At 41.7% G+C, this 23,953-nt stretch overlaps 1 protein-coding gene across 4 annotated transcripts in view; it reads left to right on the top strand.

Moving 5' to 3' along the window:
* The window catches only part of LOC106573610 (potassium/sodium hyperpolarization-activated cyclic nucleotide-gated channel 2), a 136,039-nt gene extending 112,536 nt beyond the window's left edge, over nucleotides 1-23,503 (top strand). For all 4 annotated transcript variants that reach the window (XM_014148809.2, XM_014148807.2, XM_014148808.2 and 1 more), the window contains 2 exons: nucleotides 1,580-1,744; nucleotides 20,566-23,503. In XM_014148809.2, the coding sequence (XP_014004284.1) occupies nucleotides 1,580-1,744; nucleotides 20,566-21,563 (1,163 nt within the window). In that variant the 3' untranslated portion in view covers nucleotides 21,564-23,503. The remainder of the gene's footprint in view (nucleotides 1-1,579; nucleotides 1,745-20,565) is intronic.
* The last annotated feature ends 450 nt before the right edge of the window (nucleotides 23,504-23,953 follow it).

Below are 23,953 nucleotides of genomic sequence, written 5' to 3'. Positions count from 1 at the left end.
CCCATTAATAACAGCTAATTAGTCCACAGAACACTGATGACAGAGCCAGTATATGCCACTAGGAAGCTTACCTTTTTCTTCATAGCATGGTTTAGGAGAAGAATACTTGATCAGAATGTCTGTTCGATTCGTGGTGGTGGTGTTTGTGGTCAATTCATCTGCTAATGCTTACAATTCATATTATTTATGGAGAAAATACTGAATTTTTGTCCTGTTGTAGTAGGAAGAGGGAATATGAAAGAAGGTAGAAACAAGGTAATGGAGTGGCAAGTAGCCTAGTGGTTAGAGCGTTGGGCCAGTAACCGAAAGGTTGCAACCCACTGTTCCTAGGCAGTCATTGTGAATAAGAATTTGTTCTTAACAGACTTGCCTAGTTAAATAATGTAATAGTTGATCAAAGATGAGGGATTAAATGTGGGCATTAGGGAAGTATATGTCGTCTCTACACGACATAGCCCATATTTGTTTTTAAAGGGTGAGTGAGTAAGTGGGTGTAGTAGGGTCAGAAAAGTCACATCCCAGCATTGAGTTCTGCTGCTTGCCTCTGCATCGCTCAGCACAGCTGAGAAAACGAAGTCTCATTAATCTTGTGAAGAACTGTAAATCCCCCACTAAATAGCCAAGAGACACATGGCTGCGCTGACACTCAAGGTCACACTTTAATACCCTGTGAATAAGGAGCCATTTTGAGAGTGGGGGAGCTGATCTGGGGTGGAGAAGGTCACTGTTGTTTAATGATGAGGTTATTATGTAAATGTATAACTCGTGTATAGAACATCACTTTGTTGCTATTTAATGGTGTGTGGGCGTCTATCCCGCCGGTGGAAGCTGATATTAACTGCGCTTGTTAATTCCTCTATTTCCATGGCCCCCAGGGGGTTTGCCTACCGCTGGAGAGGCTGATGTAGAGTAGAGTGGAGCCAGTGCAGGGTTTCCACTTGTTACCACAGCCACAAAGGCGATATCCTAAAAATGAGTATAAAAAAGTAAATTACTGCATACAATAAATTACATTCCAGTGGGGGGTTTTCTTCACTGAGAGCCAGAAGATACCTTTCACATGTGACAGGGGAGTGAGGCGCGAAAGCCGGGGAAGCAGCGGAGTAAAAAGAGCACATGGTTGCCAAGACAACAGTCAGTCACAGGCCAGAGAAGGAAGGGTAACATCTGAATGAAATGAACCTTGGCTCCACCACCTCTCCAAACCTGCAGCTCCCTCCCTTCATTAAGCTGTCACAGTTGGGTCTTTGTTTTAATGGCCTATCTCCTCTCTATATTTAACCTCTATAGCTATCTCCTCAGTAAATTACCCATTTCCACGTGTGATAAATTGATACTGTAGGATTGTGTGTGCTTTGTATTTGAATCCTACTAGTGTAACCGTGTTTTTTCTGAGGTTAGAGTAACAGGACTAAATGAGCGTGTCATGTCAAAGTGACTTTTGTCATGATCATGACATTCGAATGGCTCATGTTTCTTTGACATGTTTCTGTAGCTGAGTTACAGTAATGATGCACCCTCTGGCTGAGTAGTAATTGTGTCTGTCTCTGACACTCCTGTCTCTCTCTCCCTCCCTCAGAGATCTGTCTGTTGACCCGAGGCAGACGGACGGCCAGTGTGCGAGCGGACACGTACTGCCGTCTCTACTCCCTGTCTGTGGATAACTTTAATGAGGTGCTGGAGGAGTACCCCATGATGAGACGAGCCTTCGAGACTGTGGCCATCGACCGACTGGACCGGATAGGTGAGACCAGCCTACCACAGATCACGGACCAATAAAAAAGCCGATACATGATTAGCTATGGGCTGTGGTGGCTAATTTCTGCATTACCAAATGAGGAGAGTTACAAACACACCAGTCCGAGTTAACTGCATCTTTAATAATTAAGATACTTTTGCAAAAGCACTTGACCTTCAATGATGCCATTGAAAAAGGTGACTACACCTTCAATACAAAGAGCTTTTATACTCAAGGTCCACCCCTCTCAACGTACATGACAAACCACAGATACATAGAATGGGTCACAAGGTTAAGTTTTGTATGAAAAGATATCTATAAAACACAGCAACTGCTATATCAACAGAGTCATTATATAGACCAGTGTCTGGTCTCCCTAGAACCGTCCCTCCATGGTACGGTATTGAACAGAACTATTAGCTCATGTCCTCTGGAATGCTTTTTAGGAGTTCTTATCAAAATACACCATAAATCTCCTCTGTCAGTGCTATCTCATAAAGGCCCATCCTCAGTAAGACACCTCTTGTTCCCACTCCTGGACAAGCTCACTGAGGGGAGTGACCTGCGCATAGACATTGTGGAGACAAATAATTGGTTCCCCATTAATCACACCATCCCTTCACATGGTTTAAGAATAGGTAAAGACACATTCACATGAAGACAATGTTTCATTCTGTCCTCCTCTCTTGCTGATATTCTGCATAGCAACAGAGACATGTAAAAAACAAGTCTGACCTCTCCCCTCTCTGGGCCCCAGGTGATTGAGCCCCAGCTAAGGGAAACGTGCAACTGAAAGACACCAGAGTCCAAAGGACACTTTCTAATGACAAGTACCTCACATAAGCATATTATACTAATAAAACATCTTAATTATCTATGTTACCCAACTAATTCTGATTCATCCACCACATGGCATTGTTGAGGCATTTTGTGTCATTCTTAGAGTCAGCAGAACAAAAACGAACATATCTATCAATGAAACCTATTGTAACTATGCAACTAATAATTTATCTTTGATTTCCCTAGTTTTTTTATGTCATATTAACATGTCATATTTATAGCTATCTAAAGGATATGACTTTCATAAGATATGATTATTATCTATGACTGAGTGTGCCACACTCCCCTGGGTTTACACTAAATGTGCTCTCAGGTTGAGTGATGTTCATTTGTAAAAGTGATTTCTCAGCACAGTGTCTAAACAGCTGTCTATGCTCTCGTGTGTGGGAAGGAGGGAGCTGTTTCCCTCAGTTGCTGCTCTTACCGCCAGTGTTGCTATGCTGTCAGTCACTCAGCTATCATCGGAAAGCACCTGGTTAGTGAATTCCATGCCCTGAGTGTAAACATATCATATATTTTTGCTAAACGAAGCAGGCAAGACCCCTGTCTCACCCAGGTCAATGTGATGATGACGTTATCCCTCGTTCACGTGACTTCACTTCATATGTTTACAAAAGGGGCCCTGCATCTCCCACCTGCCAGCGGTTGCCATGGCAGCTGGATTCCACATCACGTACGAGCTGTTCGTTTCACTCATTTGGAGGAGATTAAGGTGTCTTTGGTCGTTGACAACAGGCTAACAGCTAACCTGAACAGAGCATAGGGGAACATAGGACGAGGAATATTCTGTTTAATTTGCCTGCTGTTACCTGACAGCAGAAGTCTCTTGCATCAAAGGCTCAGTATTTCATGTGGCCTGACTAACAAGTATACAGTAATGTGTACTACAATGCTCTGGCTCCTTTAGATGTCTATGGAAGAGACAGCCCTGCAAACTGGGAACATTCCAGAACATTAGCTAAGATACCCATTACTTTCTAGTTAGGGTTTTATCTAACATTAGTATGATAACATCCCAAAACCATTCAAATGATAACATACTTTTTTTTCCTTTGAATGTTCACATAACATTCACAAACATGTTGTGCACAACATCTTTAACAACCACAACAGAACATTCCCCAAAAGTTCTCATTAGGTTTCCATGTAATGTAATAACCCAATTTACCAGAAAAAATGGTTCTGTGAAAGTTCCCAGAACATTCGTTAGGTTGCGGCAAATGTTAGCATGGTTAACCTCTTAGGGCTAGGGGGCAGTATTTACACCGCCGGATAAAAAACGTACCCGATTTAATCTGGTTACTACTCCTACCCAGTAACTAGAATATGCATATACTTATTAGATATGGATAGAAAACACCCTAAAGTTTCTAAAACTGTTTGAATGGTGTCTGTGAGTATAACAGAACTCATATGGCAGGCAAAAACCTGAGAGATTCCTTTACAGGAATCAAAAACCTGAGAGATTCCTTTACAGGAAATGGCCTGTCTGACCATTTATTGGCTTTCTTTGACATCTCTTTCCAAAACAAAGGATCTCTGCGGTAACATGACACTTCCCACGGCTCCCATAGGCTCTCAGAGCCCGGGAAAAAGCTGAATGTCGTCATTCCAGCCCCAGGCTGAAACACATTATCGCTTTTGTCAAGTGGCCGATCAAGGGACAGTGGGCTTAGGCGCGTGCACTGGTCGCCCCCGTCTTTCTTTTTTTCCCTCTGTTTACCGAAACGCAGATTCCCGGTCGGAATATTATCACTTTTTTACGAGATAAATTGCATAAAAATTGATTTTAACCTCTATGGGCTAGGTGGGACGCTTGCGTCCCACCTACGTAACAGCCACTGGCAGCCTGTGGCGCGATTTTCAAAACCGTAAAAATCCTATTACTTCAATTTCTCAAACATATGACTATTTTACAGCTATTTAAAGACAAGACTCTCGTTAATCTAACCACACTGTCCGATTTCAAAAAGGCTTTACAACGAAAGCAAAACATTAGATTATGTCAGCAGAGTACCAAGCCAGAAATAATCAGACACCCATTTTTCAAGCCAGCATATAATGTCACCAAAACCCAGAAGACAGCTAAATGCAGCACTCACCTTTGATGATCTTCATCAGATGACAACCCTAGGACATTATGTTATACAATACATGCATGTTTTGTTCAATCAAGTTCATATTTATATCAAAAACCAGCTTTTTACATTAGCATGTGACGTTCAGAACTAGCATACCCCCCGCAAACTTCCGGGGAATTCGCTAACATTTTACTAAATTACTCACGATAAACGTTCACAAAAAGCATAACAATTATTTTAAGAATTATAGATACAGACCTCCTCTATGCACTCGATATGTCCGATTTTAAAATAGCTTTTTGGTGAAAGCACATTTTGCAATATTCTAAGTACATAGCCCAGGCATCACGGGCTCGCTATTTAGACACCCGGCAAGTTTAGCACTCACCATAATCATATTTACTATTATAAAAGTTTGATTACCTTTTGTTGTCTTCGTCAGAATGCACACCCAGGACTGCTACTTCAATAACAAATGTTGGTTTGGTCCAAAATAATCCATCGTTATATCCGAATAGCGGCGTTTTGTTCGTTGCGTTCCAGACACTATCCGAAATAGTAAAGAAGTGTCGCGCGCATGGCGCAATTCGTGACAATAAAATTGTAAATATTCCATTACCGTACTTCGAAGCATGTCAACCGCTGTTTAAAATCAATTTTTACGCCATTTTTCTCGTAGAAAAGCGATAATATTCCGACAGGGAATCTCCTTTTCGGCAAACAGAGGAAAAAAATCCCAAAGGCGGGGGCGGTCGGGTCACGCGCCAAAGCCCAGTGTCCCTTGATCGGCCACTTGAGAAAGGCGATAATGTGTTTCAGCCTGGGGCTGGAATGACGACATTCTGTTTTTTCCCGGGCTCTGAGCGCCTATGGACGACGTGGGAAGTGTCACGTTAGAGCAGAGATCCTTAGTAAATGATAGAGATGGAAAAGAAGTTCAAGAAATGGTCAGACAGGCCACTTCCTGTAAAGGAATCTCTCAGGTTTTGACCTGCCATTTGAGTTCTGTTATACTCACAGACACCATTCAAACAGTTTTAGAAAATTTAGGGTGTTTTCTATCCATATGTAATAAGTATATGCATATTCTAGTTACTGGGTAGGAGTGGTAACCAGATTAAATCGGGTATGTTTTTTATCCAGCCGTGTCAATACTGCCCCCTAGCCATAAGAGGTTAAACCTGAAACAAATATGCTATTTTAACCTCATCAAATGGACTATTTTGGAAATTGTGGAACATTGTGAGAATTGTTAGATTTTTATTTTATCCTTATTTTACCAGGTAAGTTGACTGAGAACATATTCTCATTTTTATTTTATTTGTAATTTTTTGTATTTATTTTTATTTCACCTTTATTTAACCAGGTATGTTGCAACTAGTTTGCAACTGCGACCTGGCCAAGATAAAGCAAAGCAGTTCGACACATACAACAATACAGAGTTACACATGGAATAAACAAACATATAATCAATAATACAGTCGAAAAATCTATATACAGCATGTGCAAATGAGGTAGAATAAGAGAGGTAAGGCAATAAATAGGCCATGGTGGCGAAGTAATTACAATATAGCAATTAAACACTGGAATGGTAGAATATGCAGAAGATGAATGCGCAAGTAGAGATACTGGGGTGCAAAGGAGCAAGATAAATAAATAAATACAGTATGGGGATGAGGTAGATTGGATGGGCTATTTACAGATGAGCTATGTACAGGTGCAGTGATCTGTGAGCTGCTCTGACAGCTGGTGCTTAAAGCTAGTGAGGGAGGTAAGAGTCTCCAGCTTTAGTGATTTTTGCAGTTTGTTCCAGTCATTGGCAGCAGAGAACTGGAAGGAGAGGCGGCCAAAGGAAGAATTGGCGGCCAAAGGAAGAAGTGAAATATACCTGCTGGAGCTCGTGTTACGGGTGGGTGCTGCTATGGTGACCAGTGAGCTGAGATAAGGCGGGGCTTTACCTAGCAGAGACTTGTAGATGACCTGGTGCCAGTGGGTTTGGATTTGGGTGTAGGAGAAGTGGGGGAGGTTTGGGCGAGTTGCTGTGAGGGGTGGAGGGCTGTTGATCGGGGTAGGGTTAGCCAGGTGGAAAGCATGGCCAGCCCGTAGAAAAATGCTTATTGAAATACTCAATTATAGTGGATTTATCGGTGGTGACAGTGTTTCCTAGCCTAAGTGCAGTGGGCAGCTGGGAGGAGGTGCTCTTATTCTCCATGGACTTTACAGTGTCCCAGAACTTTTTTTGAGTTTGTGCTACAGGATGCAAATTTCTGCTTGAAAAAGCTAGCCTTAGCTTTCCTAACTGCCTGTGTAAATTTGTTCCTAACTTCCCTAAAAAGTTGTATATCACGGGGTCTGTTCGATGCTAATGCAGAACGCCACAGGATGTTTTTGTGCTGGGCAAGGGCAGTCAGGTCTGGAGAAAACCAAGGGCTATATCTGTTCCTGGTTCTAAATGTTTTGAATGGGGCATGCTTATTTAAGATTGTGAGGAAGGCACTTTTAAAGAATAACCAGGCATCCTCTACTGAAGGGATGAGGTCAGTATCCTTCCAGGATACCCCGGCAAGGTCGATTAGAAAGGCCTGCTTGCTGAAGTGTTTTAGGGAGCGTTTGACAGTGATGAGGGGTGGTCGTTTGACCGCAGACCAATTACGGATGCAGGCAATGAGGCAGTGATCGCTGAGATCTTGGTTGAAAACAGCAGAGGTGTATTTGAAGGGCAAGTTGGTTAGGATGATATCTATGAGGGTGCCCGTGTTTACGGATTTGGGTTGTACCTGGTGGGTTCATTGATGATTTGTGTGAGATTGAGGGCATCAAGCTTAGATTGTAGGATGGCCAGGGTGTTAAGCATGTCACAGTTTAGGTCACCTAGCAGCACGAGCTCTGAAGATAGATGGGGGGCAATCAATTCAAATATGGTGTCGAGGGCACAGCTGGGGGCAGAAGGGGGGTCTATAGCAAGCGGCAAAGGTGAGAGACTTGTTTCTGGAAAGATGGATTTTTAACTTCTCTAGGGCCGGCGGGACGAAATCGTCCCACCTACGTAACAGCCAGTGGAATCCTGTGGCGCGTTATTCAAATACCTTAGAAATGCTATTACTTCAATTTCTCAAACATATGACTATTTTACACCACTTAAAGACAAGACTCTTGTTAATCTAACCACACTGTCCGATTTCAAAAAGGCTTTACAACGAAAGCAAAACATTAGATTATGTCAGCAGAGTACCCAGCCAGAAATAATCAGACACCCATTTTTCAAGCTAGCATATAATGTCACAAAAACCCAGAAGACAGCTAAATGCAGCACTAACCTTTGATGATCTTCATCAGATGACACACCTAGGACATTATGTTATACAATACATGCATGTTTTGTTCAATGAAGTTCATATTTATATCAAAACCAGCTTTTTACATTAGCATGTGGCATTCAGAACTAGCATACACCCCGCAAACTTCCGGGGAATTTACAAAATTACTCACGATAAACGTTCACAAAAAGCATAACAATTATTTTAAGAATTATAGATACAGAACTCCTCTATGCACTCGATATGTCCGATTTTAAAATAGCTTTTCGGTGAAAGCACATTTTGCAATATTCTAAGTAGATAGCCCGGCATCACAGGGCTAGCTATTTAGACACCCAGCAAGTTTAGCACTCACCAAAGTCAGATTTACTATAAGAAAAATGTTATTACCTTTGGTGTTCTTCGTCAGAATGCACTCCCAGGACTTCTACTTCAATAACAAATGTTGGTTTGGTCCCAAATAATCCATTGTTATATCCAAATAGCGGCATTTTGTTCGTGCGTTCAAGACACTATCCGAAAGGATAAAGAAGGGTGACGAGCATGGCGCATTTCGTGACAAAAAATGTCTAAATATTCCATTACCGTACTTCGAAGCATGTCAACCGCTGTTTAAAATCCATTTTTATGCCATTTTTCTTGTAAAAAAGCGATAATATTCCGACCGGGAATCTGCATCTATGTAAACAGACGAAAGAAAATAAAGCATGGGGTCGACTCGGGCACGCGCCTAAGCCCATAGTACTCTGATCGGCCACTTGCCAAAAGCGATAATGTGTTTCAGCCAGAGGCTGCCTCGATATCATTCAGCTTTTTCCCTGGCTCTGAGAGCCTATGGGAGCCGTAGGAAGTGTCACGTTACAGCAAAGATCCTCAGTCTTCAATAAAAAGAGCCAAGATGAACAACAACTTGTCAGACAGGCCACTTCCCATATAGAATCCTCTCAGGTTTTTGCCTGCCATATGAGTTCTGTTATACTCACAGACACCATTCAAACAGTTTTAGAAACTTTAGGGTGTTTTCTATCCAAAGCCAATAATTATATGCATATTCTAGTTACTAGGCAGGAGTAGTAACCAGATTAAATCGGGTACGTTTTTTATCCGGCCGTGTCAATACTGCCCCCTACCCCCAACAGGTTAAAAGTAGAAGTTAGAATTGTTTGGGTACAGACCTGGATAGTAAGACAGAACTCTGCAGGCTCTCTCTGCAGTAGATTGCCACACCGCCCCCTTTGGCAGTTCTATCTTGTCGGAAAATGTTATAGTTAGGGATGGAAATTTCAGGGTTTTTGGTGGACTTCCTAAGCCAGGATTCTGACACGGCCAGAACATCCGGGTTGGCAGAGTGTGCTAAATCAGTGAATAAAACAAACTTAGGGAGGAGGCTTCTAATGTTAACATGCATGAAACCAAGGCTTTTACGGTTACAGAAGTCAACAAATGAGAGCACCTGGGGAGTAGGAGTGGAGCTAGGCACTGCAGGGCCTGGATTAACCTCTACATCATCAGAGGAACAGAGGAGGAGTAGGATGAGGGTACGGCTAAAGGCTATCAGGACTGGTCGTCTAGTGCGTTCAGAGCGGAGAGTAAAAGGAGCAGGTTTCTGGGCGTGAGAGAATAGATTCAAGGCATAATGTACAGACAAGGGTATGGTAGGATGTGAGTACATTGGAGGTAAACCTAGGCATTGAGTAAAGATGAGAGAGGTTTTGTCTCTAGAGATGTTTAAACCAGGTGATGTCACCTTATATGTGGGAGGTGGAACTAAATGGTAGGTTGAGGCATATTTACAGCAACGACCTGGGGAATAGTTACAGGGGAGAGGAGGGGAGATGAATTAGCCAATTTGAATGTTCTGTGCAACCTACAGTACCAGTCATTCCAGAGTTTTTCTTTATTTTGACTATTTTCTACATTGTAGAATATATTGAAGACATCACAACTATGAAATAACACATATGGAATCATGTAGTAACCAAAAAAACTGTTAAACAAATCACAATTTATTTTATATTTGAAATTCTTCAAAGTAGCAACCCTTTGCCTTGATGACAGCTTTGCATACTCTTGGCATTCTCTCAACCAGCTTCATGAGGTAGTCACCTGGAATGCATTTCAATTAACAGGTGTGCCTAGTTGAAAATTAATTTGTGGAATTTCTTTCCTTCTTAATTAATGCGTTTGAGCCAATCAGTTGGGTTGTGACATGGTAGGGGCGGTATACAGAAGATAGCCCTATTTGGTAAAAGACCAAGTCCATATTATGGCAGGAACAGCTCAAATAAGCAAAGAGAAATGACAGTCAATGTGGAAAATTTCAAGTGCAGTTGCACTTGAAGGGAAGACCCAGAGTTACCTCTGTTGCAGAGGATAAGTTCATTAGAGTTAACTGCTCCTCAGATTGCAGCCCAAATAAATGCTTCAGATCAAGTAATAGACACATCTCAACATCAACTGTTCAGACGAGACTTTGTGAATCAGGCCTTCATGATTGAATTGCTGCAAAGAAACCACTATTAAAGGACACCAATAATAAGAAGAGATTTGCTTGGGCCAAGAAACACAAGCAATGGACATTGGACCGGTGGAAATCTGTCCTTTGGTCTGATGAGTCCAAATTTGAGATTTTTGGTTCCAACCGCTGTGTCTTTGTGAGACGCAGAGTAGGTGAAAGGATGATCTCTGCATGTATGGTTCCCACCGTGAAGCATGGAGGAGGAGGTGTGATGGTGTAGGGGTGCTTTGCTGGTGACACTGTCAGTGATTTATTTATAATTCAAGGTACACTTAACCAGCATGGCTACCACAGCATTCTGCAGCGATACACTATCCCATCTGGTTTGCACTTAGTGGGACTATCATTTGTTTTTCAACAGGACAATGACCCAAAACACACCTCCAGGCTGTGTAAGGGCTATTAGACCAAGGAGAGTGATGGAGTGCTGCATCAGATGACCTGGCCTCCACAATCACCCAACTTCAACCCAATTGAGATGGTTTGGAATGAGTTGAGCCGCAGGGTGAAGGAAAAGAAGCCAACAAATTCTCAGCATATGTGGGAACTCCTTCAAGACTGTTGGAAAAGCATTGCTCATGAAGCTGGTTGAGAAAATGTCAAGAGTGTGCAAAGCTGACATCAAGGCAAAGGGTGGCTACTTTGAAGAATCTAAAATCTAAAATATATTTAGATTTGTTTAACACTTTTTGATTACTACATTATTCCATGTGTTTTATTTCATAGTTTTGATGTCTTCACTATTATTCTACAATGTAGAAAAAAGTTAAATAAAGAAAAACCCTTGAATGAGTAGGTTTGTCCAAACTTTTGACTGGTACTGTATGCAACATCCCAAACTCCCATAACTTAATTAAATGTTCTGGAAACCTTTAAAGAACTCAGAAAGTCTGTTCTGTCAACATTCTTGTAAAATCAAAGGAAGGTTTTGTGCACCCTGATACAAACACTATCTGAATGTCAGCACAACTGGACAGTATTTGTGTTTTGGGAACCTATCTCTTGTCATATCCCTACAATGTTCCCACAACTTAAAGAAACATTCTGAGGACCTTTAAAGTGGAACTGACAGCAAACTTTAGCAATATGAAATTTCATGTGAAGGCCGAATTACAGAGGAGGAACTTCTTGATGCAATTAAAGCCTTTAAGTCCGGGAAAACTCGGGCTGGATGGCATACCAGTGGAAGTATACCAAACTTTTTTTTGATATACTCAGAGGACCATTATTAGCATGTTTTAACCACTCCTATATGAACGGTAGATTTTTGGACACGCAACAAGAAGGTCTGATTTTATTATTACTGAAAGAGGATCCAAGTGCTATATATAAAGATCCAGTACATTTAAAAAATGGAGGCCTCTTAGACTTCAGTGTTGTGATGCAAAAATTCTAGCTAAATGCTTGGCACATAGAATTAAAAAGGTTTTGTCAGATATTATTCATCCTAATCAGACAGGTTTTTTACACGGACGATACATTGGAGATAAAATAAGACAAGTACTGGAAACAATAGAATACTATGAAATATCAGGGAAACCAGACCTGGTTTTCATAGCTGCTTTTGAAAAGGCTTTTGATAATGTACGACTTGAGTTTATATATAAATGCCTGGAATAATTCAATTTTGGAGAATTTCTTATAAAATGGGTTAAAGTTATGTATAGTAACCCTATGTGTAAAATAGTAAATTATGGCTACATCTCAGAAAGTTTTAAACTGTCAAGAGGAGTAAAACAAGGTTGTCCACTATCGGCATAGCTATTTATTATTGCCATCAAAATGTTAGCTGTTAAAATTAGATTCAACAATCATATTAAGGGATTAGAAAACCATGGCTTAAAAACAAAGGTGTCATTATAAGCTGATGATTAATGTTTTCTTTTAAAACCACAATTAGAATCCCTCCACAGCCTCATAGAAGAAATAGATACTTGTTCTAACCTCTCTGGATTAAAACCAAATGAGTGTTCTATATTACATATTGAATCACAAAAAAATCTAACTTTTACATTACTGTGTAGTTTATCAATAAAATGGTCTGATGGGGATGTGGACATACTCGGTATAGAGATCCACAAAGAAATAAATGATCTCACTCCAATACATTTTAATAGAAAGTTAGCAAAAATAGATAAGATCTTGCGACCATGGAAAGGAAAATACCTGTCTATTTGTGGAAAAATCACCCAGATTAACTCTTTAAACATATCACAGTTCACCTAATTGGTTATGGTTTTGCCTACCCCTCGTGGCCTGCTTTTTAAATTATATGAACAAAAAAGAATCAATTTTATTTGGAATAGCAAGCCAGACAAAATTAAAAGGACATATTTATATAACAAATGTGAATTTGGAGGGCAGAAATGATTAAATATTAAAGCATTAGACCTCACACTAAAGGCATCAGTCATACAAAAGTTATACTTAAATGCGAAATGGTTCTCTAGTAAATTAGTAAGAATGTCTCACCCCCTGTTCAAGAATGCCATTTTTCCATTTATTCAGATTACAACTGCTCACTTTCGGTTATTTGAAAACAAAATCATCTCCAAAATATTGTTATTTTTTAAACAAAGTTGGTTGCAATTCCAGTTTAATCCACTTGAAGAAGACAGCACAAATAATGCAACAAATATTGTGGTTAAACTCAAATATACTAATTGATAAAAAAAACGTATTTTTCGATAACATGTTTAAAAAGGTATAATCTTTGTAAATGGTATCATAAATAGGACTGGTGGAGTTATGTCACACATGCAGCTAACACAGACATATGAAAATGTCTGCTCTACCCAAAATTACAACCAACTAATTGCAGCATTACCACAAAAATGGAAGAGACAAGTGAAAGGGGGAAAAAGTAATTAACTTGTCTGTCAGCCCTGCATTAAAGACCAAAAATGGTCAAAGAAATGGTGATAAATAAAAATATATACCAGTTTCATTTAAGGACCAAAACATTTACAGCTGTGCCATATAAATTGCCAAATAGTTGGGAAGAGATTTTTGATGTACCCATTCCATGGCACATGGTTTATGAATTGACAGGCAAAACGAGCCAATTGTTCTGAGCCAATTGCAATTTTCCTAAGTCCTTTTTTGTGGCACCTGACCACATGACTGAACAGTAGTCAAGGTGCGACAAAACTAGGGCCTGTAGGACCTGCCTTGTTGATAGTGTTGTTAAGAAGGCAGAGCATCACTTTATTATAAATAGACTTACCTTTTAGACATTTTAGTCATTTAGCAGATGCTCTTATCCAGAGCGACTTACAGTAGTGAATACATACATTTCATTTCTTGCAATTTTTTTTTGTACTGACTTCTCCCCATCTAAGTTACTACTGCGTCAATATGTTTTGACCATGACAGTTTACAATCTAGGGTTACTTCAAGCAGTTTAGTCATTTCAACTTGCTCAATTTCCACATTATTTATTATAAGCTTTAGTTGAGGTTTAGGGTTTAGTGAGTGTTTTGTTCCAAATACAATGCTTTTAGTTGTAGAAATATTTAGGGCTAACTTATTCCTTGCCACCCAGCCTGAAACTAACTGCAGCTCTTTGTTGAGTGTTGCAGTCATTTCAGTCGCTGTAGTAGCTGACGTGTATAGTGTTGAGTCATCCCCATACATAGACACTATGGCTTTACTCAAAGTCAGTGGCATGTTGTTAGTGAAAACTGAAAAAATCAAGGGGCCTAAACAGCTACCCTGGGGAATTCCAGATTCTATCTGGATTATATTTGAGAGGCTTCCATTAAAGAACATCGCCTGTGCTCTGTTAGACAAGTAACTCTTTATCCACATTATAGCAGGGGGTGTAAAGCCATAAAATATACATTTTTCCAGCAGCAGACTATGATCGATAATGTCAAAAGCTGCACTGAAGTCTAACAAGACAGCCCCCACAATCATTTTATCATCACTTTCTCTCAGCCAATCATCAGTCATTTGTGTAAGTGCTGTGCTTGTCCTTCCCTATAAGCATGCAGAAATTCTGTTGTAAATTTGTTTATTGTGGAATAGCATTGTATCTGGTCAAGCACAATTTGATAACAGGCTGATTGGTTGGCTATTTGCGCCAGTAAAGGGGGCTTTACTATTCTTGGCTAGCGGAATGACTTTAGCTTCCCTCCAGGCCTGAGGGCACAAACTCTCTTATAGGCTTAAATTGAAGATGTGGCAAATAGGAGTGGCAATGTCGTCTGCTATTATCCTCAGTAATTTTCCATCCTGATTGTCAGACCTTGGTGGCTTGTCATTGTTGATAGACAATATTTTGTTCACCTCTTCCACACTGACTTCACGGAATTCAAAAGTACAATTCTTGTCTTTCATAATTTGGTCTGATATACTTGGATGTGTAGTGTCATCATTTGTTGCTGGCATGTCATCCCTAAGTTTGCTTATCTTGCCAATGAAGAAGTATTTAAAGTAGTTTGCAAAATCAGTGGGCTTTTTGATGAATGAGCTATCTGGTTCAATGAATGAAGGAGCCGAGTTGGCTTTTTTCCCCAACATTTTATTTAAGGTGCCCCAAAGCTTTTTACTATTATTCTTATCTTTGTTTCATAGTGTAGTTTATTTTTATTTAGTTTAGTCACATGATTTCTTAATTTGCAGTATGTTTGCCAATCAGTTGGGCTGCCAGACTTAATTGCCATACCTTTTGCCTCAGCCCTCTCAACCATACAATTGTTCAATTCCTCATCAAGCCAAGGGGATTTAACAGTTTTTACAGTCATTTTCTTAATGGGTGCATGCTTATTAGTAACTGGAATAAGTAGTTTCATAAATGTGTCAAGTGCAGCGTCTGGTTGCTTCTCATCACACAGCACAGACCAGCAAATATTCTTTACATCATCAACATATGAATCATTACAAAAATTATTGTATGACCTCTTGTACACTATTTTAGGCCCAGCCTTTGGAACTTTGGTTTTCCTAGATATGGCTATTATATTGTGATCACTACATCCTATGGATTTGGATACTGCTTTAAAGCAAATATCTGCAGCATTAGTAAAGATGTGATCAATACATGTTGATGATTTAATTCCTGGGCTGTTTGTAACTACCTTGGTAGGTTGACCAGGGTAGTTACACTTGCACAAAGTCAAGGATTTTGTAGGCATATAGTCAGCTGTATGATTAAACAATTATACCAAACAGGTGCTAATAATCATCAATCCAATATGTAGGTTGAAACACAATCATTAACTGAAACAGAAACAGCTGTGTATGAGGAATAAAACTGGGCGAGGAACAGCCAAACTCAGCTAACAAGGTGAGGTTGCTGAAGACAGTTTACTGTCAGAAGTCATACACCATGGCAAGACTGAGCACAGCAACAAGACCCAAGGTAGTTATACTGCATCAGCAAGGTCTCTCCTAGACAGAAATTTGAAGGCAGACAGGGGTTTCCATATTTGCTGTCCAAGCTCTTTTGAAGAAGCACAAAGAAACGGGCAATGTTGAGGACCGTAGACGCAGTGGTCGGCCAAGGAAACTTACTGCAGCAGATGAAAGACACATCCTGCTTACTTCCCTTCACAATCGGAAGATGTCCAGCAGTGCCATCAGCTCAGAATTGGCAGAAAACAGTGGGACACTGGTACACCCATCAACTGTCCGGAGAAGTCTGTCAGAAGTGGCCTTTATGGAAGACTTGCGGCCAAAAAGTCATATGGGCTGGACTCTACCTTTCTTAAAAACTACAAAGAGTCACTCATTGGCCCCATTACTAAGGTCACCAACACATCTATTGGTCTGGGGGTGTTTCCAAGGATATGGAAGTCAGCCATAATAACGGCCATCTTTAAATCAGGCGACCCTGCTGATGTGAGTAACTACAGGCCCATTAGTATACTACCTGTAGTGTCGAAGGTTGTTGAAAAGTATGTAGCAGAACAACTGATTTCCCACCTCAACAACAGCCCCTTCACATTACACTCCATGCAGTTTGGCTTCAGAGCGAAACACTCCACAGAAACGGCCAACTGCTTTCTTCTGGAAAATGTGAAGTCCAAGATGGACAAAGGGGGCGTTGTTGGGGCTGTGTTTCTGGACCTAAGGAAGGCTTTCGATACTGTTAACCATGAGATTCTCATCACAAAATTGTCCAAGTTCAACTTTTCCCCCGATGCCTTGAGATGGATGAAATCATACCTTGAAGGCAGAACTCAGTGTGTCAGAGTGAGCAATGAGCTGTCGCCCACTCTTAGCTATGATGCGGGCGTGCCCCAAGGGTCAATACTGGGGCCCCTCCTGTTCAGCCTGTACATTAATGATCTGCCTTCCGTCTGCACTGGGTCTGAAGTTCAAATGTATGCAGATGATACAGTGATATATGTGCATGCAAAGAGCAAACAACAAGCTGCACAAGAACTCACTACTGTAATGGTCCAGGTTACAAAGTGGCTCAGTGACTCGTGTTTGCATCTCAATGTGAAAAAAACAGTTTGCATGTTCTTCACAAAGAGGGCAACAGATGCTACTGAGCCAGATGTCTATGTGTCAGGGGAGAAGCTCCAGGTGGTATCTGATTTTAAGTACCTTGGAATCCAACCTCTCTTTTAAAAAGCATGTGAAAAAGGTAATTCAAATAACCAAATTCAACCTAGCTAATTTCCGATTTATACGAAATTGTTTGACCGCAGAGGTAGCAAAACTGTATTTCAAATCGATGATACTCCCCCATTTAACATACTGCTTGACTAGTTGGACCCAAGCTTGCTATACAACATTAAAACCTATTCAGTCTGTCTACAAACAGGCTCTCAAAGTGCTCGATAGAAAGCCCAATAGCCATCATCACTGTTACATCCTCAGAAAGCATGAGCTCCTGAGTTGGGAAAATCTTGTGCAATACACCGACGCATGTCTTGTATTCAAGATCCTAAATGGCCTAGCTCCCCCTCCACTCAGTATTTTTGTAAAACAGAAAACCCAAACATATGGCAGCAGATCCACAAGGTCTGCCATGAGAGGTGACTGTATAGTTCCCTTAAGGAAAAGCACCTTTAGTAAATCTGCTTTCTCTGTGAGAGCTTCCCATGTCTGGAATACACTGCCATCAGACACACATAACTGCACCACATATCACACTTTCACAAAATGCATGAAGACATGGCTAAAGGTCAATCAGACTTGTGAACATAATCCCTAGCTGTGTATTGCCGCTTTCCATGTTGTCTGTTGTCTGTAGCTTGTGAGGTGTGGAAACACTTGTTGTTTTTATGGATTTTGTCTTGTTGCTTTTTGTTCTATGTTGCTCTGTCTGTATGCTACATCTTGCTTGTCCTATGTTGCTCTGTCTGTATGCTATGTCTTGCTTGTCCTATGTTACTCTGCGTGTGCTCACTGTTCAATGATTGTCTATATTGTAATTGTTTTTAATAACCTGCCCAGGGACTGCGGTTGAAAATTAGCCGGCTGGCTAAAACCGGCACTTTTACTGAAACGTTGATTAATGTGCACTGTCCCTGTAAAAATAAAATAAACTCATATCTCCGATGTGGAAACAAGGCCAAGGGACTCAACTGTGCATGAAAACCCAGGAACTGGGGTGGAGAAGAATGGCAGCAGGTGCTCTGGACTGATGAGTCAAAACCTGAAATATTTGGCTGTAGCAGAAGGCAGTTTGTTTGCCAAATGGGCTGGAGAGTGGTACACGAATGAGTGTCTGCAGACAACAATGAAGCATGGTGGAGGTTCCTTGCAAGTTTGGGGCTGCATTTCTGCAAATGGAGTTGGGGATTTGGTCAGAATTAATGGTCTCCTCAATGCTGAGAAATACAGGCAGATACTTATCCATCATGCAATACCATCAGGGAGGCATCTGATTGGCCCCAAATTTGTTCTGCAGCATGACATCGACCCCAAACATACAGCGAAAGTCATTAAGAACTATCTTCCGTGTAAAGAAGAACAAGGAGTGCTGGAAGGGATGGTATGGCCCCCACAGAGCCCTGATCAACATCATTGAGTCTGTCTGAGATTACATGAAGAGAGAGAAGCATCTGAGGCTGCCTAAATCCACAGAAGAACTGTGGTTAGTTCTCCAAGACGTTTGGGCTAACCTACCTGCCGAGTTCCTTCAAAAACTGTGTGCAAGTGTACCTAGAAGAATTGATGCTGTTTTGAAGGCAAAGGGTGGTGTAACGGCGTTTGTCGGAAGAAGGGGACCAAAGCGCAGCGTGGTAAGTGCTCATGATTTATTTAACTATGAAACACACGAACAAAACGAAAAGCCAAACAGTTCCGTCAGGTAACGAATACAAAACAACTACCCACAAACACAGGTGGGAAAAAGGCTGCCTAAGTATGATTCCCAATCAGAGACAACGAGAGACAGCTGCCTCTGATTGGGAACCATACTCGGCCAAAACAAAGAAATAGAATGCATAGAATGCCCACCCCACACCCTGACCTAACCAAAAGAGAAAAAACACGGTTCTCTAAGGTCAGGGTGTGACAGGTGGTCACATCAAATATTGATTTGATGTACATTTTTCTTCTTTTCACTCACTTTGCATTTTGTTAATTGATAAATATAAACGATTAACATGTCTATTTTTGAAAGGATTCTTACTTGACAGCATTTTTTCACACCTGCCTAAAACTTTTGCACAGTACTGTATATCGTCTGTGATGTCCCCACAATCAAATGAAACATTCTGGAAAATCTTTAAAGATTAAATGGGTTCTAGGAAAGTTTTTGTAACATTTATTCAAATATTCTATAATCATCAGGTCGACTGGACACTTTTTGTGTTATGAGAACATTTGCCAGACCTAACAAACGTTCTGGGAGATTTCACTGAACCAATTTTGGCTTACTGGAAGTAGACTGGATTCACTGAACTCTATCCTGACCCTAAAGACTCATCATGCAATTAGCCTTTTTGACTTGACGCATAGGCTATTGTACAGAGCAGCCACCCACTCTGCTGTGAACTAGACTAAGTTGTATCATACTAGCTAGTTATGCAGCTTGAATAAGAGAGAGTTAATGTGCCTGTCAGACTCCATTGTGTGTCCCATCTCCTCCAAGTCCCTCAGACTATCTCATGTACCAGTTGGAGCCCAATTCTACTTTATGTTTTTATGTGGGTGTCGCACTATTTGTTTTTAAGAGCCCAATAGAGACGGACAAGTTGAAAATCCCCTGCTGATGGAAAAAACAAAGCGTACAGATGCAACTCAGAAACATGAGAGGGGAGCGGAAGTAATAATCAGAGGAGTTTTTATGTGTGTGTTCAATTAGAAATGTTTTGAAAGCTGGGGAGATGAGAGAGATGGATCTGGGATCTCACTGGCTGCCTGTGTAAGCTCCGTGAAGGAAGCAATTTCAGCTGCAAATTGGTTTCTCCCCCTACACCACCACCAACCCAGCCCCACACACACACACACAGACACACACACACACACACACACACACACACACACACACACACACACACACACACACACACACACACACACACACACACACACACACACACACAGAGAAACGCACGCACGCACACACACACACACACAAACACACACTCATGCCATATGCACGTGTTCCTCCTCCTCACGTCTTCTCTGGGTGACTCTGCAAAAACACTGGCCACCCATCCTCACCGCAAGAGATCTGTGTGTGTGTGTGAGACATAATTTGTGTTTACAATTCAGCTTGGGGACATACACACAACACAAACACACACGAGTAAAAACATCTACAGTGAACTCACTGACACACATACTGATGCTCGAGCGTCTCTTCCCTTGTCAGTGCAAAATTAACGTCTGTGAATTCAATTAAAGACTAACCTCCAGATAGGCAGGCTGAAACAGTGTATAAATACATGTCTGTCCTGCTTCCAGCTGCCCCAGACTATTTTCTGCTATGTCAGTGACTGCTATAATACCAACCAATTAGGGGGGAGAATTATATTATTGTAGGACACTATCAGGAGTAGTCATTGGCTATTGCTTTGTATAATGTATTGATTATGCTGATTCTACAGAGGAACAGTGTCTGCTCAGTCTCATCTCTCGTCTTCTGTCTCACCTCATCAGGGAAGAAGAACTCGATCCTAATGCACAAGGTTCAGCATGACCTCAATTCGGGCGTCTTCAACAACCGGGAGAACGAGATGATCCAGGAGATTGTGAAATATGACCGTGAGATGGTGCAGCAGGTGGACCTGCATAAGCCCCATGCCATGTCCATGTCCAACCCACTCACACATGGCGGCATCTTCGCCCCCCCTGGCCCTCCCCAGAGCTCAGCCATCGCCACTCTCCAGCAGGCTGTGGCCATGAGCTTCTGTCCCCCCATGGTAGGTCCTCTGGCAGGGGGTGGGGGCCTGCAGTCCCCCCGGATGGTGCGGAGGTTCAAGGTGATGCAGAGTGTATCCAGCCCTGTGCCAGCCTCCCCTCCCCCCCAGACCCAGCAGACCATGCATCCCCAGCTGCACACCAGTGGTGCATTCGTCACGGCCCTCTCCAGCCCCCCCATCCAGAGCCCCTTACCGGCTGGGGGACGGACATTCCAGTACAGACATCCCTCTTCTGGCTCCCAGCTCTCCCTGGTCCAGCAAGTTGTGCCCAGCCCCACACACAGGCCCAACACCCATAACAGCACCCGGTCTCTGCACATGGGCAGTCTGGGTCAGAATGCCAGGGCACTGTCCGCCTCTCAGCCCTCCCTGCCCCAGGGAGGGGCTCATCCCGTGGCTCCCTGTCCATCACAGTCCACCCGTGTCTCCTCCACCTCCATCGGGCCCTCTCAGACCCCCTCGGGCCATGCAGGGGTCAGGAGCGCTATGACTCATAGGATGGTGCTTCCCCACCAGATGTCTGCGGGGGCGTTCCCTCTAGCCTCCCTCCCGGGGACTGTTACATCGCTGGGGATGGGCATGGGGATGGGGATGGGCATGGGGGTGGGCATGGGAGTGGGCATAGGGGCAGGCTTGGCACCAGCCCTGCTGGACTCAGGATTACCCAAGAGGGATTCTATAGCCAGCCTCCCTGAGACAGACCGTGCCAGATCGAGGCTCTCTTCCAATTTGTGACCTTTATTCCTGTAGAGCCAGTGCTTTTTGGTTGTGGGAACTCTAAAGGTTTCTTCCTTCTACACTATAATTCTCCCTGTCTCGCGGGGCTAAATCTGACTTAAAGAATGTATGCTGTGTGATTGGTGATGACAGGGAGAGAGAGACAGGAGCTGATGGAAAATGTATGACTAACAATATGAAGTCTGTATACAGAGTTATTGTCATAGGTGGGATGTTTCTACTCCATCCACAGACAGATACCGACCGTACGTAATGGTAGCACCTTCTCCCCACATCTCTTCTCCTTTATTTGCTGTGTTTACTGTAACCATATTCAACATACATAACGTCTGTCACCCACTATCTATATACTCCCAACAATACAAACTGTCTGGGACAAGAAGAAAATCTGGGACCTGCTTCAGATGACAACGATGACGTCCACACTTTGCAGAAGTGTTCTGGGATTTCCTCTTTTGTCTATGGACCGGCTTTAGCACAAGTTCTACTCATGCCACTGTAATATTGTTTCAGAAAACAAGATAATGCTAAATGTTTTTTTTTTCACATCACATTTTAAATGAATGCATTCAAAGGCTATAAAGGGAATTGTTTGCCATTTGTATTTTATTCCAGTTGGGCTTCTACAAACACAATATGGCCTGGGATTAGTAATATATCACTGAAGAAAATAAAACTATGATTGTAACATTTGAAGCCATGTCCTCGTCCATAAGTGTGTGTATGGGTATAAGTATGACTATGAGTGTCTTCATAAGGAATTAATATAATATATAGCTCATCCCCCCTCTCTCAAATGGTCTTTGCAGAAGATGGTGTAGGTATGTTTAATTTTTTTGCTATGGAATCTACCGTATCATACATGACATTCCATTCTGACTTTGCCTTTTCAAAACACTACAGCTTGGGATCAAGTGATACAGTTTCAATGAGGTCATCCGTCCCCATAGGATGATGCATATGCATGTTGATATGGGTTATGAGTCACATGAATATCAACATACTGTAAATCAACATACTGTATTTCAATAAACCCTGATGGAATTTCATATCAGGTTATTTGCATAGTTAAGTTTAGAATAGGCAGTTCATAGTTTTGCTTTCCTTAAAAGATATCCAAGATAATAGTCTGGCTGAAGTTCTGAATGCACTTTGCAGCGTAATTGACGATGCTAATATCCGGACAGAGCATGTCCAGGCAGAGACTGATTCCTCGTGGTTAGATTGCATACATAATTCCATTTAATGAATACATTAAACTTTTCATTGATACATTTCATCTCATCTGTATTGTCCATCCATTATAAGACTTTTTTTAGATTAATAGAAATTCTAAACAAATCTATTTTTTCCCCCCCCTTTCCACTCAAAGTACATACAGTAATATAACATCTCATTAAGGTAGACTGGGTGTTCAATGTGCATAATGCTTCTGCAATGCTCCCAACTAAATGCTCCCATTCCATTCTAATCTGTAGCAAGGGCAGCGCAGACATTTTGGAGGGTGCATTGTGATGTGTTTCCTACCGCAAGTGTTGCCACTAAATGTGTTTATCGGCCTCAGCGGCCTCCGCTGATTAGTGTCCAAAAGCATTAGAGGAAGAGGCTTTCCAAGCTCCAATATCCAATTTATCTGCATCTCAATCATCCCCCCCTTCCCCCGCCATTACTATGTAATGAGGGAGAAGATTGGACCCCCCCAGGCCCCATTTATTTTTGACTGTTATTACTTTCCTTCAATTGTGTTTCGTCATGAGTTTTACTGTATCATTCAACTTGAGGGTGGTGAAAGACAGTAGTACAAGGTTGTGGGTTTGGAAAGAATTCGTTGCTAGCAATGATGCCCAGTGAAACTTCTTTGGGAACTTTCATGTGCTTTAAGGGGAAGTACAGTGCCTTCAGAAAGTATTCATACTCCTTGACTCATTCAACATTTTGTTGTGTTACAGCCTGAATTCAAAATGGATTAAATGGATTGATTTTCTCAGACATTTACACTCAATACCCCATAATGGCAAAGTGAATAATTTACGTAAGTATTCACACCCCTGAGTCAAAGTCAATACTTTGTAGAAGCCCTTTGTCGTCGATTACAGCTGTGAGTCTTTCTAGGTAAGTCTCTATGAGCTTTCCACACCTGGATTGTGCAACATTTGCCCATTATTATTTTCAAAATTCTTTGAGCTCTGTCAAATTGGTTGTTGTTTATTGCTAGACAACCATTTTCAGGTCTTGCCATAGATTTTCAAGTAGATTTAAGTCAAAACTGTAATTTGGCCTCTCAGGAACATTCCCTGTCTTCTTAGTAAGCCCTGTCTTCTTACAGTGTAGATTTGGCCTTGTGTTTTAGGTTATTGTCCTGCTGAAAGGTGAATTCCCATCCCAGT

This window comes from Salmo salar, chromosome ssa16 (assembly GCF_905237065.1).
Source record: "Salmo salar chromosome ssa16, Ssal_v3.1, whole genome shotgun sequence".
In the NCBI taxonomy this organism is placed as follows: domain Eukaryota; kingdom Metazoa; phylum Chordata; class Actinopteri; order Salmoniformes; family Salmonidae; genus Salmo; species Salmo salar.
The sequence above is the reverse complement of the archived record's forward strand: the minus strand, read 5'-3'. Positions and strand labels throughout refer to the sequence as shown.